General features: G+C 36.3%; 2 protein-coding genes across 5 annotated transcripts in view; one reads left to right on the forward strand and one right to left on the reverse strand.

Annotated features, from left to right (window-relative positions):
* LOC106749656 (ATP-dependent helicase brm) overlaps positions 1–8,479 on the forward strand; it is a 32,682-nt gene extending 24,203 nt beyond the window's left edge. For 3 of the 4 annotated variants that reach the window (XM_014629329.1, XM_014629330.1, XM_014629331.1), the window contains exons 6-18: positions 49–187; positions 329–490; positions 626–967; positions 1,048–1,291; positions 1,355–1,545; positions 1,997–2,154; positions 2,240–2,660; positions 3,217–3,383; positions 3,476–3,667; positions 3,881–4,211; positions 4,752–5,609; positions 5,694–5,868; positions 6,435–8,479. In XM_014629329.1, coding sequence (XP_014484815.1) covers positions 49–187; positions 329–490; positions 626–967; positions 1,048–1,291; positions 1,355–1,545; positions 1,997–2,154; positions 2,240–2,660; positions 3,217–3,383; positions 3,476–3,667; positions 3,881–4,211; positions 4,752–5,609; positions 5,694–5,868; positions 6,435–6,580 — 3,526 coding nt within the window. In that variant the 3' untranslated portion in view covers positions 6,581–8,479. The remainder of the gene's footprint in view (positions 1–48; positions 188–328; positions 491–625; positions 968–1,047; positions 1,292–1,354; positions 1,546–1,996; positions 2,155–2,239; positions 2,661–3,216; positions 3,384–3,475; positions 3,668–3,880; positions 4,212–4,751; positions 5,610–5,693; positions 5,869–6,434) is intronic. The other variant, XM_014629333.1, reaches the window with a different exon arrangement.
* A 4,563-nt stretch (positions 8,480–13,042) lies between these two features.
* Positions 13,043–16,389, reverse strand: LOC106749648 (putative fatty acyl-CoA reductase CG5065). The gene is made up of 8 exons (XM_014629315.1): positions 15,859–16,389; positions 15,618–15,763; positions 15,001–15,126; positions 14,679–14,824; positions 14,485–14,594; positions 14,096–14,276; positions 13,266–13,829; positions 13,043–13,121 (listed from the first exon to the last, which is right to left on the reverse strand). Exons 1-8 carry the CDS (start codon positions 15,998–16,000, stop codon positions 13,067–13,069), a joined length of 1,470 nt encoding a protein of 489 aa, XP_014484801.1. The 5' UTR covers positions 16,001–16,389; the 3' UTR covers positions 13,043–13,066.
* Between the last annotated feature and the right edge of the window lie 3,948 nt (positions 16,390–20,337).

The raw sequence follows: 20,337 nt of genomic DNA on the forward strand, positions 1-20,337 counted from the left end.
CACCAATGAAAAAATTTAATAATAAGATTTGACTTGCTCGTCACGCAGGGTCGCATCTCGCATATCACTTCGGATGGAACAGCTCAGTAATCTACCGACAAATATGCCGGAAGATCTGCGTATACAAGCTCAGATCGAACTACGCATGCTTCGAGTGCTAAACTTCCAGAGACAATTGAGATCAGAGGTATTCATTTTATTTGTTTTATTTATTTTATTCGTATGTGTGTGCGAAGTTCTCGTTCTGTACAACTTTTACGGTGTTATACTTTATTCAATCTTTATTCTTTCTTGTTACGTTTAATTCAAATTTCTTCATTCTCGATAGATCTTAGCGTGTACCCGAAAAGACACCACTTTAGAGACTGCGGTGAATGTGAAGGCTTACAAACGCACGAAACGGCAGGGATTGCGCGAAGCCAGAGCTACCGAAAAATTGGAGAAGCAACAGAAATTGGAGGCGGAACGTAAACGGAGGCAGAAACATCAAGTAAATTTGTTCTGTATATTTATATTACAAATTTTTTTTATGTATTACGTTAATAATATTATTAAAAATGTATGTATGAAAGTACAATTATTATAATTATTATTTTCATTTTTCTTTTTTTTTTTTTTTATATAGGAATTCCTTACTTCTGTACTGCAACATGGAAAAGACTTCAAAGAATTTCACCGCAATAATGTCGCAAAATTAGCCAGGCTTAATAAAGCGGTGCTTAACTACCATGCAAACGCCGAGCGAGAACAAAAGAAAGAACAGGAACGTATTGAGAAAGAGCGTATGCGCCGTCTAATGGCGGAAGACGAGGAAGGATACCGAAAATTGATCGATCAAAAGAAGGACAAACGTTTGGCGTTCTTGTTGTCTCAAACCGATGAATATATTAGCAACCTCACGGAAATGGTAAAGCAACATAAAATGGAACAGAAGAGGAAGCAAGCTGAAGAACAAAAACGTAAGAAGGTAATGTCAATATGTTTTTAAGAATCACGTATTGTTTCATGACGGGTTAACTATGTTAACTAAATTTTACAATTCTATAGAAAAAGAAAAAAATGCAAGATGGTGAGACCGGTGAAGATGGCGCGGCCAACGACGACACTCGCGTTGGCGTGATAGAAACATCGACTGGTCGCACGTTAACCGGCGACGAGGCGCCGCTGATGAGTCAACTGTCGGCGTTTTTAGAGGCTCATCCAGGGTGGGAACCGATCGAGTCGGATAGCGAGGAAGACGAGGAGGACGATGAGGAAGACAATGGAAATGACAGCGAAGATAAGTCTGACAGTAAGTTTGTCGCTTTTCTCTGCTTATATTTTTTTTTATTTATTTGCGAAATATGTATATCAGGCAAAGATAAATCAACGGGCGATTCTGAAGAAGAGAAAGTGAAGAAGACGATACACAAGGCGAAAGTGGAGGATGACGAGTACAAAACGGAAGAACAGACATACTACAGTATCGCGCATACTATTCGCGAAGTGGTCACAGAACAGGCAAGCATTATGGTGAACGGAAAATTGAAGGAATATCAGATCAAGGTACCTTAGATTTATTTTAAAATATTTCTACATTACATATATACAGGGTCCTTCAAAAGTATGGAAACGGTCAAATAACTCGTCAGGGATGCATTTTAGAAAAAAGAAATATGAAGGGGGAAATTGTTGGGTTTCAAAAAACCTATCTGACGAATAAGGCCCATTTGAACCTAGGCTCAAAACTTGGGCCCTATAAAAACCATATAGATTTTTATTCCAATGGCAATACCAGTTTTTTATGGCTGATTCGTGTTCCTGACGATTTTTCCTTTCCAAATATGTAGCTTAAGTTGGATCAAGCCCCGAATTTGGGTTAATCACTGGATCCTCCAAAGGCGGGAGGCGGTCGAATAACTTGTCAGGGATTGCATTTTGAGGGACCCTGTATACAAAATTTTCACATTGTTCGTCTCTTCCTTTCGATGTGACAAAAATTAATCGATTATTTCAGGGTTTAGAGTGGCTGGTATCGCTGTTTAACAATAATCTGAACGGTATCTTGGCGGACGAGATGGGCCTTGGTAAAACGATTCAGACAATTGCTCTGGTCACGTATCTCATGGAGAAGAAGAAGGTCAACGGTCCGTTCCTCATCATCGTTCCGCTATCGTGAGTTTCTACTTTATCGAGAAACAAGACACTCATATTCACAAAAGTTACTTTTACGACACGCTCCTTACATATGTGTTTTCAGAACGTTGTCGAATTGGGTTCTCGAATTTGAGAAATGGGCACCGAGCGTCGTTGTAGTGTCGTACAAAGGTTCACCGGCTGGCAGGCGAGCGATACAATCTCAAATGCGAGCCACAAAGTTCAATGTCTTGTTAACGACCTATGAATACGTTATCAAAGATAAAGGCGTGTTGGCTAAACTGCAATGGAAGTACATGATCATCGACGAGGGACACAGAATGAAGAATCATCATTGCAAACTCACCCAAGTACTGAACACGCATTATTTGGCCCCTCATCGGCTGCTTTTGACCGGCACACCGTTGCAAAATAAATTGCCCGAATTGTGGGCTCTTCTGAATTTCCTGCTGCCTTCGATCTTCAAGTCCTGCAGCACATTCGAGCAGTGGTTCAACGCTCCTTTCGCGACTACCGGTGAGAAGGTAAACGCATTTCACGTATAACAAAAAGCATATATACAGGGTATCCTATTTTAAGTTAGACACCCAAATATTTTGAAAACGGTACAGTTAATGGAAAAAATGCTTTAGACAAAAGTTGTATGGTTTTGAGGGGGGTATTAAGTCGTGACATTGGTTAACCTTTGATAGTCTCGACCATTGAATGTCAGCGGCACTGCAACTTTCAAACCTTATAACTTGAAAAGTACTTAATGCAAAAATATTTTATTATAGTGTTTTGAAAAGCTCTCGAGCTGAGCTACAAAAATCTAAATAATATAAAATATGCAATAAAAAGTAGAAGTTTCCGTTTAAGAAATTGAGTCATGTGACCTTCAAAAGACTATCAAAGGTCAATCCAATGTCACCATCTAATGTCCCTCTCCAAACAATATAACTTTTGTCTAAAACATTTTTTTTTTCCATTGACGCACCGTTTTCAAAATATTGGAGTATCCAAGATAAAAGAGGACACCCTATATAATCCCTGTATGATATATTTCTGTTTGTTACTTGACATCACTGTGATGTTGCACAGGTGGAACTTAACGAGGAGGAAACCATTTTAATTATTCGTCGTTTGCACAAAGTCTTACGACCCTTCTTGTTGAGACGCTTGAAGAAAGAAGTGGAGTCACAATTACCCGACAAAGTGGAATATATTATCAAATGCGATATGTCTGGTCTTCAGAAAGTACTTTATAAGTATGTTGTCGCATTCATCCGCCCTCTCTGTATCGTAAAATGAATTTTTGCCAACGTAATAACAACACAATAAAAATTAAAACTTCTTCAAGGCATATGCAAAGTAAAGGTGTACTGTTAACCGATGGATCGGAAAAGGGAAAGCAAGGAAAGGGCGGCGCCAAAGCTCTCATGAACACCATCGTACAGCTGAGGAAATTGTGCAATCATCCGTTCATGTTCCAAGCTATAGAAGAAAAATACTGCGAACACGTGGGCACACAAGGTTCCGGCGTTATTACCGGGTACGTACATTGATCTAAATCACCACTTTCCAACCATTTTATACGTATAACAGTAAAGTACCGATAAACCGTTTAAATTACGGTTCTTTTCCACTCCAGGTTCTTTAAACTTGTTTCTTTACTGAAATTTTTATTGACTTAAATTATATATATATAATTTGTCTTTTGGTCTCTGATTTACAATATTTATTCGATTCGTATTTGCCACTTCAGACCCGACTTGTATCGCGCGTCCGGAAAGTTCGAGCTTCTCGACCGCATTCTCCCCAAATTGAAGGCTACGAATCACCGAGTCTTGCTATTCTGTCAAATGACCCAATTGATGACAATTATGGAGGATTACTTGAGTTGGCGAGGATTCATGTACTTACGATTGGACGGCACGACGAAAGCAGAAGACAGGGGTGATTTATTGAAGAAATTCAACGATCCCAGATCGGAATATTTCCTCTTCCTGCTGTCCACACGCGCCGGCGGTCTCGGTCTGAATCTCCAAGCTGCCGATACGGTTATTATCTTCGATTCTGATTGGAATCCTCATCAGGTGCGTAAATATTAATCAAGATGCACGGTCGAGCCAAGTGCACGCTTAGACCGTGTATATTCATGCGTCGACATGAGCTTCAACGCAGACGAAATTTTTCGTTCGACTATAATGGTTAATCCGATGAAGTTCTGAATAGGTTTAATCGATTCTTGGGTTTACATTACTTGATAAAACTGTTTTTACTTTTGCTCTACGTTATCTAGAAACTAAGTTGTTATTTTTCAAGTAGTTTATAGTAGTAGTTATAGTTCAAGGTCTAAAATCGCGAATTTTCTTGTAAGAAATGTCTCCTCATCTGAAAATGTCAGTTTACTATTTTCTCCGCTATATGACTCCCTGTCACAGATTAATATAATAACGTTCTTTCAGAAACATTTTTTTTTATATTTAAAAAGAACGGTTATTCGCGTGCATTTGGTTCCTTCTTCTATTCTCTTTTTTTTTAAGAGTAATTTTTTTATATAATTATATAATTAGGTTACGTAAAATCATTCAACAGTACATAGCATTTAGAAATGATTTATATGTATGTTACAGGATCTGCAAGCTCAAGACAGAGCGCATCGAATCGGACAGAAGAACGAAGTGCGTGTACTTCGATTGATGACTGTGAATTCCGTAGAAGAACGAATACTGGCAGCGGCCAGATACAAATTGAACATGGACGAGAAGGTGATTCAGGCTGGTATGTTTGATCAGAAATCCACCGGGTCGGAACGGCAACAGTTCCTTCAGAGTATTCTGCATCAGGACGACGCTGAAGATGAAGAAGAAAACGAAGTGCCAGATGATGAAACTGTGAATCAAATGATCGCCCGGACGGAGGGTGAATTTGAGATATTCCAGAAATTGGACGTTGAACGCGAGGAAGCCAACATGGGCCCGAATCGCAAGTCGCGACTATTGGAGGAGGCCGAGTTACCCGATTGGCTGGTGAAGGATGACGACGAGGTGGAGAGGTGGACGTACGAAGAGGACAAAGACAGATTCCTCGGAAGAGGTTCGAGGCAACGCAAGGAAGTCGATTACACGGACAGTTTGACCGAGAAGGAGTGGTTGAAGGCGATCGACGACGACGGTGCGGAATACGAAGAGGAAGAGGAAGACGACAAGAAGAAGAAGAAGACACGAAAACGGAAGAAGAAGGGCGAAGAGGACGACGAGCCATTGCCGAAGAAGCGAAGAGGCGGCGGGGCTCTGGTCGATCCCAAAATGAAGCAAGCTATGAAGAAGCTGATTATGTTGGTCGTTAATTACACCGACAGCACCGATGGCCGAGTATTGAGCGATCCTTTCATGAAATTACCGTCACGAAGAGAATTACCGGATTACTATGACATTATTAAGAAGCCTTTGACCATCAATAAGCTGTTGCAGAAGATCGAAGAAGGCAAAGTGAGTATCTGTCTTATTTGACGGAAAAATCTATCAGATATATAGAAATATTTGTAAATATTTATGATAATTTTATTCCTTTAGTATACCGATTTCGACGAGCTTGAGAAAGATTTTATGCAACTTTGCAAAAATGCTCAAATATACAATGAAGAAGCGTCTCTTATTCACGAAGATTCGATAGTGTTGCAGTCCGTTTTTACGAATGCACGTCAGCGTCTCGAAGAGGAGGGTAATAATTCGGATGGGGATGATAAAGGTATGTTCAAATTAGGGATCCGAACCGAGTGAAAATATCGGTCCGATTCCGGTCCACCAAAATATTTAAAAGTTTTCTGGACAATGAAAGTACCGCTAAACCGTTTAAATTACGGCTTTCTTGATTCCAGTTCTTTAAACTTATTTCCTTACTGAAATTTTTATTGACACACACACACACACATACACACGCGCGCGCGCACGTCCCGAGTGGTCCGCGGCGGGAGCGGCTCCGCCACGCTACGCAGTTAAGTAAGCTGAGAGGGAAGGTTGCGAAAGGTTATCCGCGTGGTTTTGTGGGATCGATGGAATGAGTTGGAACTATTAGCGGAAAACAATAACCAATAAAAGTAAATAAAATCCTAGAATAAGAACCGAAATAGTGAACCGAAAAAAAATGTAACGGTTCCGGTTCTGCAGGCTTTATAAAATTTCGGTTTACGGTTCCGACCTGACAAAAATACCGGTTTCCATACGGTTTTCAATTCCGGTCCGGGTCACTGATTCAAATTGTTCGAAAGGATTGAAATGAGTGAAATATACTAACCCTTTGTATCCTGATTGCAGACGGCGAAGAGGGCTCGGATGCGGATTCCAGTGTGAGAATGAAAATTAAATTGAAGGGCAGGAAAGGCGAAGGTAGAGGCGGCCGTAGGAAGCGAGTCACTAAGAAATATATATCCGACGACGAGGACGATGCCGATGATAATTAAGGAATACGTGATTTATTCTTCTTTCAAAGCGGTGCTCGGCAATATTTATTCGCAGGTGATAACATTTTTTCGAATACGCATTTGCAAAAAAAAATGTAGCATATATATATATATATATATATAATATATTGATTACGTTTAAACGGCAATGTTAATCCGGTTTAGATCTAAAAGGATACACCATACGATAGTTCGCTAACTACAATAACAACCATAGCTTTTTATTTGAAAGCACAACGTAAAAAATCTCAGCGCGTTTTTTCACTTCTAACGTAATGAAAACGAGGACGCAGCGACTATTCCGCAGTCTTGAGTGTTTCTCACATCCAGACGTGTCTAAATAGATTTATATTTATACATTCAGTATGTACCAATAAGCCTACCAGAATCATAATTTAATGGCGACAGTCTCTTTACCAAAGTCAAGTTACAATTTATAGTTGTAGTTGTACTTTCTCGTAAGATTTTATTGTGTCAACATTCTCCATTGATGCATAATATACTGTCGAATCATTTTTTAATAATAATCTTATCGAATGATCCGAGATAAATACTCTCGCATCTGAGCATTGGTATATCCTTTTAGATTTTAAAAATGTACTCTTAATTAAATGCGAGAATTAGCTGATTAACGATAACTAAATCGAATTGATATTGCCGTATAAATAAAGCCATTATCGTATATTTTATATATGCTACATATGTGTGAGTCCGTTATTATTGATTTATTTTGTCTGACACCGTTTTGGGAAAGAATGAGAAATAGATGCAGCTGAAGTATTTATCTTGGATCATTCGATAAGATTATTATTAGAGAATGATTCGACAGTATATTATGCATCAATGGAAAATGTTAATTGATACAATAAAATCTTACGAGAGAGTACAACTACAAATTGTAACTTGACTTTTGGTAAAAAGACTGTTCATTAAGTTATGATTTCGACAGGCTTATTGGTACATATTGAATATATAAATATAAATCTATTTAGACACGTCTTAAGTTATGATTCCGACAGGCTTATTGGTACATACTGAATATATAAATATAAATCTACTTAGATACGTCTGGATGTGAGAAACATTCAAGGCTCCGAATAGTCGCTGTGTCCTCGTTTTAATAACGTTAGAAGCGAAAAAACGCATTGAAATTTTTTACGTTGTGCTTTCAAATAAAAAGGTGTGTCCACAAAATGACACGATCAATTCGACAAATTTGCAAAATCGAACGAACATTTTTCTTTTACTTCATCAATAAGTAATCTAAAATGAATTTTAATAAAATCATGAAAAAAGAAATTAGAAAAAGAAGGCTTCATGTCAAATTAATTTTTCGACCATTCGTTGATTGTTCGAGTGAAAAAAGAAGTGTTCGTCCAATTTTATAAGTGTATTGAATCGGTCACAAATGTCATTTTATAGATGTATCTTTTTATAAGATATATATATATATATGTATATTTTTTTTTCTTTTTGAAAATATGACGCGAAAAATCCTGGCGTGCGTCTCCTCATTTCCGACGTTTCATTAAACAAGGATAGTCATAGTGGCTATTCCGAAGCCTTATTATAAAAATTATAATTCTTATGTTAGACGAATTCGCGGGATAGTTTAGTATAGAATCACTGCATATTGTACAGAACCGAAACTAGGTGTTAGGATTCACTCGAGATATTTTTTTCGTTTTAGTTACATTATTTGCGGTGAATGTCTAATGTATTTGAGCTCCGATCGCTGTGTTTTATTTTGAGTCCGTATTATTTTCTCCTGAAACAGCGTAGATTATTTGATTACGTTATTCTATGCCTCGTCACAATTGTATAATAAACTTTATATTTCTATCGTACATACACATAATACATACACATTATATATATATATATATAAACACACACATACGCACGCGCGCACACACACACATACACGCGCGCGCGCCTTTATACATATATCATCACATATATACAGTATATGCATGTATGCACACACGTGTGTGTGTGTGTGTGTGTGTGTGTGTGTGTGTGTGTGTGTGTGTGTGTTTATTACTTATAAAAATTTTCAATTTGCCGAAACAGTGTCATATAATTCATTTGGAAATATTTATGCGACACGATTAGCTTAGTAGACACATTGCGATATCATTCAATTTGCCAATCAATGACCGATAATTTATTAATATCGACATTGTCATTATTACATTGTCACTCTGTATTTTAATTCCTGATTTACAAATATGTAATTATACAGTGAAATGAATACGAACGTCAATATATACAAGGTGTGAAATCTCAGAATATAAGTAAAATGATATTTAGTTGGAGGCTCTCGACTCTTTCGGGCAGCTATTGGTTTTACGTCTCAAGCGAGATATGACATACTAAGTTTTTTTACGTCATATAATTTTATTTTTTAGTTTTCCCTGAAAGAAAAAAACATTAGTTTCGTAATCCTGCAATTTGTGAAATGTATGTGAAATGACTTGAAAAATGTATGTATGAAACTTGTAAACTTGTAAAGTATGCGGTAAATCTGTGTGATGTGTTACGTAGAATCGGAAAATAATTCGTGAAGTAACGGGTCATCATTTTTCGATCGTCTCGATTGATCCCGATATTCACAGCTGGTGCTGAGAACGTGTGACATCACAAAGCAGTACCGATCATGCTGATCTGTAATCGCTTCTATTGTTTATCTCATCCTCTAACGGAACGACATTCGCAGTAAACTGCTAAAATGGGGTTGACACCGAACGAACGAATGGCGAATGTATAATATAAACGAGTATATTCGCGTCTGTGAACACGTACAAATTTTCTTTGATAAACCACTTTATGCAAAAACAAATCGGAAACTTAAAACATTCGGTTCGGATTCGATATGCCGTGCATGTTTTCTAAATTGCAATACAACGAAAACAAAAAACTTACATTCGCTATTTATTCGTTGTTAAGATGACTAATTAATATCGGAATGCACCGTATTTTAATAAATAATGACAACTACATTCTTAATATAATCTGTAAAATTATCAGATCCGTCCGAATCAGAATATTTTATAAATATTGAAGAAGGCGAATGTGTATTATTTAGAGTGTCTTCCCTAGGCGCCGCCATCTTTTTATCACGAATATCAGAATGCAGCCTCAATCACGGCCACCTGAAAAATGATTTTAATTTTTCAGAAATTATTTCAGAAATTATTCTGCCGTACGATAGATCGGATAGATATCTCAGTTTGCCGCATATTTTGCAAGTTTCAGGGTTACAAAACTATTATATATTCTCTCAGGGAAAACTAAAAATTAATATTAATACTCTACAAGTTCCGGTCTGCAATAAGCATTTTAAGCTTTAAAGCTTTAAACCTAAGAAATTAACCAATCACATTCGAATATGAAGAGAATAATCAAGTGTTATCGTTCCAATTTCTTAAGGTTTGAGGCTTAAAACAACTATTGTACTTTATTGTAAAATCGGGAGTAACGCAAAAACGTAATTTACTGCATGCTATTTCTCGCCTGTGATCATCAAAATCAATATGGCTGCCCTAGAAAGCCCGAATCTTAACAAAAAGTAATTAAGGTTCCGGAATAGTCGTTGTATATTATAGGTCTGTTCGTTTTCGTTGCACCGCTGAACTAGTGCAATAAGTTGAAGTGAGAAAACATATACTTGTCTCGCTTCAACTTATTGCACTAGTTCAGCGGTGCAGCGAAAACGAACAGACCTTATCCTTGTTTAGTGTTGTCAGAAGCGAGAAAAAAATGCATGCCAAGATTTTCTGCGTTATATTCTAGAAAAAAAAATATCTCCAAAATATAACATTTTTTGTAATCGATTCAGCACACTTGTGAAATCGGACAAACACTTATCTTTTACTCAAATAATAATTAAGAAGTAGTCGCAAAAGATTTATTTGACATGCAATCTTTTCTCCAACTTCTTTTTTCATGATTTTGTCAATGTTAATTTAATTTTCCGACTGCTTATTGATTGTCGAATAAGAGAAAAGTGTTCGTCCGATTTTACAAGTTTGCCGAATCGGTCACAAGTGTTATTTTGTAAATACATCTTTTCATTTGAAGGTATAACGCAAACAATTTTGGAACATTACTCACTTCCGAAGTCGTTAAACAAGAACGGACAGTCACAACGATTATTTAAAAAATTTGAGCCTTAGAAAATTAATTTCTGAAATGAAAATTAAAATCATTGTTATTATTTGAAATAAAATATATGTGACGTATAATGTATATTGACTATGACTTGTTGAATTTGAAGCAATTTGACAACATGTGAAAAGTTACATAGTTGTTGACGTTATCACTTCAATTTCGAGCGTAAGAGAAAGGACGGGACTCGATCTTTAAAGTTAGGAAAATTTCTTTCTGAAAACTGAATCTCACAAAGGTAAAATATATGCTATTTTTTCGAGTAATCTTTATGTGAAGCATCACCATTACACATATCCTTTTTGATTTCATCACTAATCTCGCTGCACCTTGTATAATTGTCACATTGTGATTTTTAAATATTATAAAAAATAATCGTTTCGAATATATATATCGATCATAGTACGTTTGTATTAGAAATTTAAATCACAGATTTTTTACGCATTTAGATTAAGAAGTAAGCATCTCCGTAACGAATTTATTGTAATTTTATTAAAGTACGGATACTAATATGCGCTCCAATGTATACCATAAGATTGGAAAGTATTCATAAATAAATTACGATGTATTGTACGAACTGTGTAAGTATAAGAATCGATACAAGTGAAATCAGAGCATACATGAATAAAACTGCATATTTAATTTGATGACAAACACAATTGACAAAGATAACTTTAATTTCTCAAATTAATTAACTATTCATCATAATAATTTCACACGATCAAATGTGAAATGATGAAAGAATGTTGTCCTCAGCAAGACTACTAACAAATAATATTTGATTTATTAGCTAAAAAAAAATATCGAATTATCTTCGTTGCGACAAAATTATATACTATTACTGCTTACAAATAAAAGTATTTTAATTACGTTAGAAATGGAGCTTTGTTAGCATTACGTAAGTAGAAAATTTATATTAATGATTTGAAATAAATTCGAAGATATATATATATATATATATCGCGTTCGACGCGATTATCGAATGAGATTGCGCGAACGAAAAATAATACAATGTGATTGCACAGATCGGTACTTTCGCACACAATTGTCATAATCGTAAACACAATATATATATATATAGTGTATGGTGTCACTTTCAAGCTTTCATCATGGCGGCCATTTTTTTCAATAGAAGTCAATTTTTTCTTGAAACAAAACTTGTAGCTGGCAATGAGACGAATACAACGGTTTTTTTTAATTTTTGTAATTGGATAATTCTGTACAGAGTTACACCGGTTTCAAAGTTTATAATTTGCTGCCGCTAAAACGATCACTACACATACCTCGTTCTCATCATCCATATTTTTGTCTCCTACGTGTTAAGTAAATACATTTATTTAAGAGCTCAACAGGGTAATTTGCATATATGTAATATTGCTATATGGCTAACGCAGCTTTTAGCAGGACCACATTACGGCAAGTTTAACTACATACAGTTGCGACAGTAGCTGTAACGGCTTCTTTGATGTCAGTGGTCATCGATCACGTGACTGTTGGTCATGTTGTGAGTGTACGGGCGCTGAATTTGAACGACATCAAGAGACACAGTCTTATTATTAAAGAACTTGAGAGTTTTATACATCACAAATGCAAAGAACATACTAAATATCACAATAATTAAAATTATTTATTTACTTAAAGTCTATAAATATTAATATCATTAGGTCTGTTCATTTTCGCTGTACCGCTGAACTGGTGCAATAAGTTGAAACGAGACAAGTATATGTTTTTTCACTTTTCTTAAGTTTCCTCACTAGTTCAGCGGTGCAGCGAAAACGAACAGACCTAATGTGACACGTCCGCCATATTCTTGGTTGTACGGTTAACACATGCGCAGAAGAAAATCGAACCCTCAATTTCCCAGCACTGTTGCAACTCTGTAATTAAACTGTGTTCTTAGATCAATGATCAAGAGACATGGTTTGTGTCAATCTGAATTCGCGATGCTGATTGGTCGTGCCGCATTTGAGGCCGTGCCGGCTTTGGGGTTTTAGGGCTTTTGGATGCGTTCGAGGAGACGCTATAGGTTTAACTAATATATTTAATAATAAAAATAATAATTTATAAATTTTTAATATATTAATATATTAACAGATATTAATATATTAATATATTAACAACATTAATATGTAACAGAGCAGCATAATTGTGATACTGCGACACTTTTGTTACGTAAGATATATATTAAAGGTTCTAAAACGTATGTTCTTCGAACATTCCCATTTTGTTTGAATATAACCAAACCAAGTTCCTCGAACGTTTACGTGCTACTTGAGCAAGCTACAAAAATATATTTGCTAATAGGTTACAGGTACACTAAACAACGATGAATATAAATACGAACTTTGTCGCGTGGTGTATCCAATATAATCTGAAATTCATAATATTATTTTTAACTTTAACATAAAATTTCAAAATTTGAATGAAAATTTGAATTTCAACATTTGCATCACTTTTTCTTATATTTCACACAAAGGTGTATTATTTCATCGAATTAAAGAAAAATAAATCGCACCTCTTCCATTTGATACGACTGGCTTCCAAAGTACTGAGATCCTCCTTGAATAGGTAAAGGCGCATACCTTTGATAATATTGTCCACATGTTTCAGCCAGTTGAAACCTTTCAAATTAAAATTAAATAGAAGTTGATCATTTTCGCTCATGCTTTGCCACATTGCATGAACGTTATTGTCGGTATAAGTCCATTCTCTGACCAAGAAGTATTCGACGCTGTTGCAATAATCATGAATTCGTTTGTACAATTTCCACATTCTGAAACAAGTGAAGTAACGTTTACACGAGTACTTTTTCATAGACACGGATAGAGTTTCGTATACCTTTGTCGAATACCTATGCATCTTCCAAAGAAATCGATAATTAAAGCAGGTAATAGGTGGCCGAACCAAATGCATATTGTAAATATAACTTTGTTTTGGATCAGTGAGAGTCGGTACCCAATAGCAACTTTTTATCGGGTATTTTTGGTAGCTTAATTGCGCGTAAAAGAAAAAATCTCCATACGTCAAAGGCGCGTCGTTTGTCGATACATAATTATAAATTAACATATTGTCGCCTCTCCTGCAATTAGGAATGATATAGGGTGAAATGCAAGAACTATTCACAGTAAAAAAAATATACAAATATATATATATTAAAAATCGAACTGTACGACGGGTCGAAGAATTTAAAAATGAAAGAAAATATATTTTGTCTCAGCGCTGAAGCATATGAGAAGCGAGATTTATACATGAATGTAATCGAAATCAGAAATCATCAGCGAATTTACCCACTAAAAACGTGTAAAATGCTTGTAAAAACGAAATGTTCATCGTGCTGAATCATACCTCTGTGGCTGATTGAATACATCCCACGCCCTGGCAATTAAAGCATTTATGGTAATGTCGACAGGTGTTACACTTGACTTACAGTCGGAATTGCACATGATAAATCTTAGTAGACCTTTGGAAACAGGTGCTAAATTCCTATCGAAGAGTGATAGTTGTCCACCCATCCCACGAGCGGTTCACGAGCGATATTTGAAACTAAAAGGAAGAAAGAATTGAAGGATTTTGCAGAGATTTAAAAATGAGTGAAAGAAATGAAAGAATTTTGCAGAAATATTAATTGCACACATATTAGTATAGCGTTTGATGGACTGATAGAATCCGAAGAATCTCTCGAATCGACATATTGTTAATTTTCTGACAACTTTTTCAAGTAACTGATTTCTCACCTGCAGGTAACCGAAATATTCCGATCGGTAAACTCTCACCATTATTTTTAACAACTATTTCCGCTATCGCTTTTGTAAACGTGTAAGAGTTGGGCCACTGTGAAATATTTCTGTAAAAAATCTATAGTTCAAATTTTTCTCCCTACAAACATATTGCTTTCCTTTCTATATTGTAAAGTAATAAGAATATATACCTTGAGAGCGTCTCATTAATCATACTTTCGGACGATGTTTGTACCAATGTGATAAATTCCTCGGGTTTAATGAGATACTTGTAGAATCTCTCTTCGCCATGTTTGACAAGACAATTTGTATATATAGTCGATACGTGAATAAATGACTGCAAAGGAAAGATTAATAATATATCATATAATTAAATGACAATAAATGACAATAAATTGTATAGTAAAAAATTATAATGAATTAGAATAATAAGTTATAATAAATTAATATATTAAATAATAATGAATTACTATATATTGCAATAATAAATATATATTCGCCGGTTCAACAAACCTTCAAGTTTGGCATACATTTGGCCAAGTTCAACACAGCACGCGTGCTGACTACATTTAGTACTGTAGCTGATTTGATGTCGTTATTGAAGCGTATATTCGCCGCCAAATGGAATATTATTGATATCTATAATAAAATGTAAATGCAATCTTTACAATTTCAAAGATCACGCTCGGGATCAAACTTCAAGGATCAGACTTGCGAGAATCATATCCAATGAACACCATCAGTAACATCACATCAATGTTATATATATATATATAATTTCCCACTCAACAATGTAACTGTTACATAACGTGCGTTATATTTATATTATTGAGTGAACAAATATAACATTGATGTTTCGTTACTGTTCGTTGGTGTTTATTGGGTATGTATTTTTTGTACGAGAAATTTTTTTGTTGAAACTTCACGAATAGATTTTTTACCTCGTGTGTTAGTAAATCCGTGTCACCTTTCGTGAATCCCATGTCTACAATTCGCCGATCACCGGCACGATTTTTTCACGAAAGTTGGGCATCTCTTCCTTCAGTCGACCGAATAGCTATGGTTCCATCATACCATCACGTAAAAATAACTTATGATAATGTTGTAAAATATGATTATGTATTATTTATGCTTACGGGACTTTCAAATATCTCGTCCAGCCGAGTCGCGGCGCTCTTATCTTTTTTCGACCGCACCATTACGTATATCTTAGAGACGTCGGGACAACTTCGCAGCAATTTTTCGATCAAAATCTTCCCAAGGAAACCCGTTCCTCCTGATTTAATATATAATATTATATGTGTCGATGATACACAAGTTATCGCCCATCGTATCACATATGATCGCGTTGCATTCAGACACAATAAATACCTGTAATGAAGATCGACTGGCCCGCATAGAACGCTTGTATTGGCGTTTGCCGAATCGTGACGTTGCTGTCCCCACAATGGGCCATGTTAGATTGGTTGTAATCGCTGATGTCTTTAGCACAGGTTACATAGCACAGAAACATGAGAAATGTATAGTTAGTCGCGTATTGTTATTGTTAAAATAAAGGCATTTAGCGTTCGTACGGTAGATAGTACACCCCATGCTGAGTGCAGTAGCCTTAGTAAACATAGGTCGAAAACTCAATCGTTTCTGAGATATAAGCAATTTTGTATATTAGTAACTTCCCAAGCAGCACGTAAACGTTCGAGGAACGTTCGCTTTACGTTCACTTGGTTTTGTTATATTCAAACAAAGTGGGAACGTTCGAAGAACATACGTTTTAGAACCTTTAATATATATCTTACGTAACAAAAGTGTCGCTGTATCACAATTATGCTGCTCTGTTACATATTAATGTTGTTAATATATTAATATATTAATATCTGTTAATATATTAATATAATTATTTGGCAAGTCACCGGTTTACTTCTTTCGCAGAAATCGAAAATTGGCTCCTAACTTGGATCGCCTCAAAAGACGAGACATTTTTTCGAGATGGAATTCGAAAATTGCCTGAGAGGCGGGAAAATGTAATAGCCAGCGATGGACAATACTTTCATTAATCTGTTCATTCATTTTGTTCTGAAATAAATGCATTTTTGACCACAAAAAATGGCCTGAACTAATTTTTACTCCCAATATATTCAGAATATACGATAATTTTTGACACATAAATTTTCGCAGTTATTTCAATAATTAAAAACATTACTTTGAAAGTGGCCTAATTCCAATCCATTACTGATAACGTCCGAAAGTGCGGATTTTCAAATGTCCGAAGGCAGTGATGAAGGTAATTTTAATTAATCAATATTAATTAATATTTAAAAAGTTAACCTCATTTTTTGGACAGTTGCTTTAGTTGAATAATCAGAACGTTTAATTAATGCAGTGAAAAAAATTTACAAAATACACACAATTGAATTTAAACTTAAAATCTTAAATTATAGAAATTATTACACCCATGGGGAAGAATGAAACAAGACCGTTTAATTCAGAGAGTGAAGAAGAATTAGCAACTAATGATGTCAACAAAAAACGAAAAAGAATGAGAATTGTAGAAAAACATTCGTCATCAGAGGATGAAGATACAGATGACAACAGAAAAGAATGGTGACACACACGAGGTCTGGCTATTAAATAACGAGACTGCTTATGAAAAAGAGTTTTATTTTAAAAATTATTCTACAATCGAATGCCCCCCTTCAATGTACTCCCTTCCCCTTGCCACACACCGTTCCATTCTTTCCATTGGTCAAAGCAATGCTGGAAGTCTTCTTTTGTAAGTGTATTTAAGAGCTCCACCGATTTTCGCTTCACCTCTTCCATCGACTCGAACCGGGTTCCTTTTAAGACAAACTTGACCTTTGGAAATAGGAAAAAGTCACAGGGTGCTAAATATTCAGGCGAGTACGGCGCGTGTTCGAGCACTGGAGTGCCTCTAGCGGCTAAATAACGCTTCACAGACAGCGCGTTATGGGCAGGTGTTGCATTGTCCTGGTGCAAGATCCACGACTTGTTTTTCCGACTTGTTTTTCTGACAGTTTTTCTGACAGTTTCTTTATCGGCGTTTACAGTCGATACGTGAATAAATGACTGCAAAAGAAACATTAATAATATATCATATAATTAAATGACAATAAATGACAATAAATTGTATAGTAAAAAATTATAATGAATTAGAATAATAAGTTATAATAAATTAATATATTAAATAATAATGAATTACTATATATTGCAATAATAAATATATATTCGCCGGTTCAACAAACCTTCAAGTTTGGCATACATTTGGCCAAGTTCAACACAGCACGCGTGCTGACTACATTTANGATACGTGAATAAATGACTGCAAAAGAAACATTAATAATATATCATATAATTAAATGACAATAAATGACAATAAATTGTATAGTAAAAAATTATAATGAATTAGAATAATAAGTTATAATAAATTAATATATTAAATAATAATGAATTACTCAGCAATCATCCTAATGCTCATACGACGATCTCCGCGCACAATTTCATTGATTTAGATCACTGTTTGCGGAGTTGAAAAAGGGACAGGTCGACCTGGACGTTGGTCATCTTCGGTGCTCTCTCGGCCTTCAGAAAACCGTTTATACCATTCGAAAACACGCGCACGAGATAGAGAATTCTCACCATAGGCCTCTTTCAACAAGTTATAGCACTCAGTCGGAGTTTTTTTTTTATTTAACGAGAAATTTCACATTGATCCGTTGCTCGTGTTTTTCGTCACACATTGTTATCGGCACGAGAAAAAAATACGTTCGTTTCTAACCTCTATAGAAAAAATACTACTACAGCGGCGAAAACGAGTTTTCGTACTGAAATAGTAGACACTTCCACCTATCCAACGCTGCATTCGTTTCCCCCCCTTCCCCTCTAGGACGACTTCTGCGCGCGCAGTTTCGTTATTTAATAGCCAGACCTCGTGCATCCAAAAAGTGTTCAACTTCCCGGTCTTCTTCTCGCGCCTATGCCGTCGGGAAGCGACGGCAACCGACTCGGACTTCTCTCGCAACTCTACTTAACCCATTAACTGCCAAATTTCTTTTTTTGAAATTTTTGGCCTGATAAGTTATATATATGCGCAAAAATGGTGTAACAGTATAATTATATATAATTATAATAATATAAAATCCCCAAATGGGGATCGTGACGGCTTAATTTACCCGCGGCTGTACAGAGTTCTCGTTCACCCACTCGCCACCGGAAGTTCGCCTCTCCTCCTCTGGATATCGTCCCTCGGACACGGCAGCTTTGCTCGCTCGTTCGTACGTCTATCTAACTCGCCGTCGGGCCGCACAGTGACGAGTAGCTCGTCACGTAACGCAAGAGGCAGCCGTCGCAAGGATCTATCACATCGTTCGATGCGGCTTCCGATTGGTCCTGCCGGCTAGATCACCCGTATTAAGGGTCCTCTGCGTCTGTGTTGTTATCTCGACGCTTATTTATCCTTGTTTTTCCCCGTGACGACCTTCGGCAGCTATTGGGCTCGCAGCCCTTTGAAAGGATTTCCTCCGGGGTCCTCCTTCGCATAATCTGCGACTAGGTTACAGGGTCTTTCTTAGCGGCCATTCCCGCTATTCATTATCAGTCGTCCGTTCGGGAAAGGGAGATCTTCCCGCCCTTTCGTGTGTCGCCCTAACCGTTCCTTCCGAGTCCTTGCTCTCTTACGTCCTTGGCTCCTTCCGACCGCTCCGTTTCCTGTCTGCTTCCTTTCCTCCGGTATTCTGGCTCGGGGTGTTCTTACACTCAAAAATATATATATATAATAGCCGCGGGGGTCATGTCTCGTGCGCAAACGGCGCACGAAACCAAAAATCTGTAAACTCGGTTGCCTTCTCTTACGAGAAGGCGCGAGCCTCCGGCTCCTCCTCAGCCAGGCTACGGCCTGAGTGACGAGCGAAAATTTGCATCGTCACAACCTTGAGCAAAAATCCTTGACCGAATACAGATTTATCTGAACAATGTTTTACAAATAATTCTAGACATTTTTGAGCTATATTTAAGTATCGTTCAGATTTACAAAGCTTTTCCATAGAGAGAATTCTAACAGTTGAATGAAGCAAAAAATAAATCTTAAAAAGAGCCTCAGTAAGTACATCTTGAAAAACTACAGAAAATAAGTATATCAAGATAAAACGCAGCTCTGTAGCTTTAAAACGCTTTAAAAATATCAAAGATCTACGCTTTCGAACAAATTCACTTGGAATATAGATTCTCAAAACTTTAAGTCTATCCGATATTACTTTAATATCAGCAGCTTTCAATCTAACTTTACTATCCCTCTCTTCAAACGTCCATAAAAGTAAACGTTTGGTTATACCTAACTTATCTAGAAATAGATGCATAGGCTCCAAAACAAATTGAGAAACATTTCAGTATTTATGGCAGTGAGAGGAGAATTACCTATATGCTGATCTTTATCAAATTTTTCACTAAAAGAAGTATTAGTGCGAAAAGATAAAATTACAGGGCTATAATATACTTGTTTCCCATCATATTCACCCTCATTAATACAACGTTCACAAGCACTGAATCCATTGTGACCCTTGATTTGTTTTAAATAAGCTCTAGCAGGAGCATCACGTATATAGGCTCTGATATGCACCTTATATTTTTGCATCTCATAATAAAAACCATTTAAGAGATGTTTCGTCTCTTGGATGAAGTCTTGCAAAAATGCATGCAAAGGATAAGGTTTGTCATTGCCTACAAATAAACCTACAATAAAGGGTCTTGAATCTATTAGGTCAGGACAGCGAGCAAGAATAGGTCACGCATTAATATTTGAACTTTTGGAACAAGGAAGTCCATCAATATTTATAGCAA

The sequence above is a fragment of the Dinoponera quadriceps genome, unplaced genomic scaffold (assembly GCF_001313825.1).
Source record: "Dinoponera quadriceps isolate SergipeBrazil2010 unplaced genomic scaffold, ASM131382v1 scaffold3773, whole genome shotgun sequence".
Taxonomy (NCBI): domain Eukaryota; kingdom Metazoa; phylum Arthropoda; class Insecta; order Hymenoptera; family Formicidae; genus Dinoponera; species Dinoponera quadriceps.

Coding starts and splice junctions, on each gene's coding strand:
- LOC106749648 (XM_014629315.1), bottom strand. CDS start 16,000: ATGTTTCTGTGCTATGTAACCTGTGCTAAAGACATCAGCGATTACAAC. Junction 15,764..15,858: donor CCAGTCGATCTTCATTACAG/GTATTTATTGTG, acceptor ATATTAAATCAG/GAGGAACGGGTTTCCTTGGG. Junction 14,825..15,000: donor AATGTATGCCAAACTTGAAG/GTTTGTTGAACC, acceptor TTTCCTTTGCAG/TCATTTATTCACGTATCGAC.